Raw genomic sequence first — 4,601 nt, forward strand, 5'->3', positions numbered from 1 at the left:
CGAGAGGCAACACGCGTGCTCAGCCCCTGGCCCTTTCTAAGAGCAGCACCGCCTACCTTGGTCAATGACCCAGAGGGTGAGGCTGTTGTCGGGGTCCTTGAGGGACTTGCGGGGCACCACCTTAATCAGGAGGCTCAGGGCGTTGTCGCGGCCCTGGCCCGAGACGCCCGCCTCCGTCAGCAGCTCCAGCAGGTTGCCGATGAGGACCTTCAGCTCCCGGGTGGGGTCTGGCAGCAAGAAGACGTTAGGTTACACGGCGGCCCAGCCCTGCCTGACCTTTGAACTTTCTCAAGAGGCCAGAGATTAAGAAGGAGGGGGACCTGCATCCTGAGCGCTGGGCTGGGCTCCCGCTTCCCTACAGGCACCCTGACTGCTTAGAACCTTGAGGAGCCCTAGACAGTATGGCTCAGTGGCTAGAGCGCCGGGGGTTCGATTCCAGTCAAGCGCACATACCTGTGTTACAGGCTCCTCCCCGGCCCGGGCCCTGGTCAGGGCTCGTGCAGGAGGCAACCAATCAATGTGTTTCTCTCACATCGATATTTCTCTGTCTTTCCCTCTCTCTTCCGCTCTCTCTAAAAACCAATGGAAAAATATCCCCAGGTGAGGATTTAAAAAAAAAAGAACCTGGAGTAAAACAGTCACCAGGCCACTTTTCCCAAAAGGCCCGGCGCCCAGCCCCGCCCCCTCCATGACAGACCCAGGCGACCGCAGCCCCGCCTCCACTCACCCACCACGATGGCGCCCTCTTTGCCTCGGAAGCCCTTCCTGACGCCTTCCTTGAGGGCATCGAACATCACCTGCAGCAGGTGGCAGGCGGCCAGCGACACGGCCTGGTTTTCCACGCCCAGGACGGAGACCACCCGCCGCGTCCCCAGCACGCTCAGCGTGGCCACTGTCTGGGGGGAGAGCAGAGCCTCTGGTTGGGGGAGGGCGGGCGGAGAGCTGGAGCCCTAACGGCGGGTCCTGAGTGTGGCCGGAGGTTCAGTTTGGCCTAAACCACCTTCGCAGGACATGTTGCAGTTCCCCCGCTGACCCAGGAACTGTGGGCTCCGTTAGAGGCAACCATGGTCGAGTCCCTGTCCCCTGGGGCCGGCCTCCCCGCACCGGCCAGGGCAGGGCTGCTCCTGCTGGTCTCATCTCGGTGGTGGAGACACCGTGGTGACATCGCTGACACCTCCCGCGTGAGGACCCCCCTGGGGAAAGGCAGCCGGTGCTCAGGGGAGGACGGTGCCCCGTGTCTAAAACAAGCCTGCCTGCACCGCCCGGACAGCGAGTGAGTCAGCGACCAGGCAGCTCCGTGAGCAGCTGCAGGAACGACTGGCCACGCTCAGAAGCCCCCCTACCACCCCCCAGAGCAGGCACCCCGGTGTTGGTGGGGGGCTTTGCCCTTCCCCGGCCCCGGGCGGCCCCAATCACGTTGGCCTTTCTGGAGCCATGTTACATTCTCCTCTCCCGTTACAGGCCTCCTGTCCTCTGCCTCACATTGTCTTTGGAAGGCAGGATGGACGGACGGAGGGACGCACGGAGGGACGGTGGCAGGAGGCAGCCCCCACCTACCCGTGACTGGTGGTCAGAGCAGATGCCGACCAGCGTGCGCAGGGCCGCCAGCATCAGGTCGGCCTCCCCCGTGTCCAGCAGGCGCTGCAGGAGCTGCACCCCGTTGTTCCGGAAGATCTTCTCTGCCCCGGCCTCCTCCCGGGCCAGCACCACCAGGTTCTGGGAAGCCTGCGTGAACGGGAACAGTGGTTCTCAACCTTCCGGCCCTTTAAATACAGTTCCTCATGTTGTGACACCACACACACAGGGCCCGGCGGGCAGGGGCCCCCCGCTCCGGCCCCGCTGGTGACCCTGGCTATCCATTCAACCTCGCCGAACCTCAGTGCACTTCTTTGGGGGTTTTTTGTATTTTTTAAATATATTTTTCTTGATTTCAGAGAGGAAGGGGGGCTGGCAAGGGCCCCGCGCTCCGGCCCAGCTGGTGACCTGGCTATTCATTCAACCTCGCGGAACCTCAGTGCACTTCTTTGGGGATTTTTTGTATTTTTTAAATATATTTTTATTGATTTCAGAGAGGAAGGGAGAGGGAGAGAGACAGAAACATCAGTGATGAGAGAGAATCATTGACCGACTGACTCCTGCACGCCCCTCACTGGGGATCGAGCCCACATGTGTCCTGACCGGGAATCGAACCGTGACCTCCTGGTTCATAGGTCAATGCTCAACCACTGAGCCACACCGGCCGGGCCCCTTCTTTGTAAGGAGGGGAAGAGCCTGCTCTCAGGGCCGGTAGTTAGAGTATGTGGGGTCCTGAGTCCCCGGCAAAGACTGAAGGGCAGGGACGGGGCCCCCGGGGGCTTCTGGGTGAACCCCAGCACACAGGGCACTGCGGCCGGGCAGCCCCTCACCTTCTGCTTCTTCTCGGTGCCTTTCTCCTGGGGGTCTAGCAGGATCTGAAACATCTGTTCCACCTTGGCATCCGTGGAGGACATGTACCGCACCTGCGACAGAGCGAGAGCATGGGCCCACCGCCGCCTCGGGCCAGACACACACAGCCCCTTTGTTCTCCCCGGCTCCTCCCAGCGCCTGGCTCCCACGTCTGGGAGGCCCCGCGAGGATGTCTGGGTTGGGGCTAGCACCCAGCTCCCGTGGGCAGGAAGGGACTCGCCTGGCAGCTTCTCCCCAACTTCCCGCGGCTATTTTCCTCCCTGAGCGGCTTCCCGCTTGGTCAGCAGGGGCGGCATTTACACTTCCTGCAAGGGAGCCAGCAGGGGGTGAGGTTGCTGCCCACACTCCCCTCGGGTAGAGTGTCCTCCTTTTGAGTTTTTGAAAATAATCTGAATGATCAGGATCACCCCAGGCCTCTCCCTCCCCAGGGTCCTGGGTCCCTGCCCCTCTTGCACCCATGGCAACATGACTCATCAGTCACAGCACACGCTCCTGCCCGGCCCAGGTGCTCCCTAATCCTTCTCAACAAGGGCTCTAGGCAGACCCTGGGAATCAAACAGAGCTGGCACTAAAAGGAGCACAGTTTGGCCCGGCCGGCGTGGCTCAGTGGTTGAGCATCGACCTATGAACCAGGAGGTCATGGTTCGATTCCCAGTTGGGGCACATGCCCGGGTTGCGGGCTCGATCCCCAGTGGAGGGCATGCAGGAGGCAGCCGATCAATGATTCTCTCTCATCATTGATGTTTCTGTCTCTCTCTCCTTCTGCCCTTGGCTGGAATCGAACCTGAGACCCTTCAGTCTGCAGGCTGACGCCCTATCCACTGAGCCAAGCCGGCTGGGACAACGTTAAAAGAAACAAACAAGGAACAGTTTGCTTTCCCAGGTCTTGACCCCTCAATGAGGCATTAGCCATTGCATTATTCACTTACCCAAGCTGGCTGGGACAATGTTAAAAGAAATAAAAAAAAAAGGAACAGTTTGCTTTCCCAGGTCTCGACCTTTCAATGAGGCATTAGCCATTGCATTATTCACTTCTACTGTTTCGGCATTTTAACACCAAATGAGCTGGTTAATTCAAGCTTGGGTAAAGTTCGTGATGGCCTTCAGAATCTCTTCTCCTAATTATGTGAGCGCCGATGCCACACAAATAATGCCTCTTTATTTAAAAAGATTAGCAGGCGAAGCCATGTCTCCTTAGAAAAGCGCCCTCATCCCATTCCTTTCCCCAGAGGTCGCACCGGTGACGTTTGCATGTGTATTTTTAGTTATTTTTCTCCCTACTTACATACCCAAGTGTGCGTGCAGAAAAATTAGGGGGTGGTCTTGGGTGTGTCTGTGGGGAAAACATCTATAATAATAAAAGGGTAATATGCTAATTAAACTAGACAGTCAAAAGACCTTCCGGACGTCCTTCCAGATGTCCTTCCGGACGACCTTCCAAATGAAGCCAGGACTGTGAGGGCCGAGGCCCTTGCACGAATTTCGGGCATCGGGCCTCTAGTTTTAATATAAATGACATCACACTGTATGTGTTACTGTATGCTTTCCTTTTTTTTTCAATTAAGCGTCAGCCTTCCACGTCTGTGCATGCGGGTCCACCTACTCTCAACTCTCGGTAACTGCAATGTAGGACGGTACCCGGTATAGTCAGCCATTCCCCCGCTGCTGGGCACTGAGGCAAGTTCCGGGTTTACATGGAGACCAACAAGGCTGCAATCAACACACACGCCAGCTCGTGTACACGGACGGGCAAGGCTTGAGGTGCGGCAGGTAAACACATCGGGTCACCGCACCTGCTCGTTTACCACTTTAAGAGAGATGCTGAAGCGCTCCCCCAGGGAGCCGCACCAACACATACCCGCCCGGCAGCCATGAGCGGCTCACCCCCTAACCTCGCCACGTCAGGTCTCCCTCCCACCTTCCTGCCAAGTGTACACACTTTATTTATCTATTTTAATCCTCACCCGAGGATATTTCTTCTTTGATTTTTAGAGAGAGTGGAAGAGGGGGGGGGAAGAGAAATATCGATGTGAGAGAAACACACATCGAGTGGCTGCCTCCTGCACGTGCCCCGACCAGGGTCCAGGCTGGGGAGGAGCCTGTGATCAAGGTACGTGCCCTTGACCAGAATTGGACCCAGGACCCTTCCATCTGCA

At 57.9% G+C, this 4,601-nt stretch overlaps 2 protein-coding genes across 2 annotated transcripts in view; both read right to left on the reverse strand.

Moving 5' to 3' along the window:
• The window catches only part of UNC45A (unc-45 myosin chaperone A), a 15,196-nt gene that overhangs the window by 9,036 nt on the left and 1,559 nt on the right, over nucleotides 1-4,601 (reverse strand). The window contains exons 4-7 of the mRNA XM_015567735.1: nucleotides 2,406-2,498; nucleotides 1,558-1,725; nucleotides 728-896; nucleotides 57-227 (exon numbers count right to left, since the gene is read on the reverse strand). Of these exons, the coding sequence (XP_015423221.1) occupies nucleotides 57-227; nucleotides 728-896; nucleotides 1,558-1,725; nucleotides 2,406-2,498 (601 nt within the window). The remainder of the gene's footprint in view (nucleotides 1-56; nucleotides 228-727; nucleotides 897-1,557; nucleotides 1,726-2,405; nucleotides 2,499-4,601) is intronic.
• The window catches only part of MAN2A2 (mannosidase alpha class 2A member 2), a 53,939-nt gene that overhangs the window by 5,780 nt on the left and 43,558 nt on the right, over nucleotides 1-4,601 (reverse strand). The window contains exons 24-25 of the mRNA XM_006769602.2: nucleotides 2,126-2,128; nucleotides 956-963 (exon numbers count right to left, since the gene is read on the reverse strand). The gene's annotated coding sequence lies outside the window, so the exon portion shown is untranslated. The remainder of the gene's footprint in view (nucleotides 1-955; nucleotides 964-2,125; nucleotides 2,129-4,601) is intronic.

This window comes from Myotis davidii, unplaced genomic scaffold, assembly GCF_000327345.1.
Source record: "Myotis davidii unplaced genomic scaffold, ASM32734v1 scaffold324, whole genome shotgun sequence".
In the NCBI taxonomy this organism is placed as follows: domain Eukaryota; kingdom Metazoa; phylum Chordata; class Mammalia; order Chiroptera; family Vespertilionidae; genus Myotis; species Myotis davidii.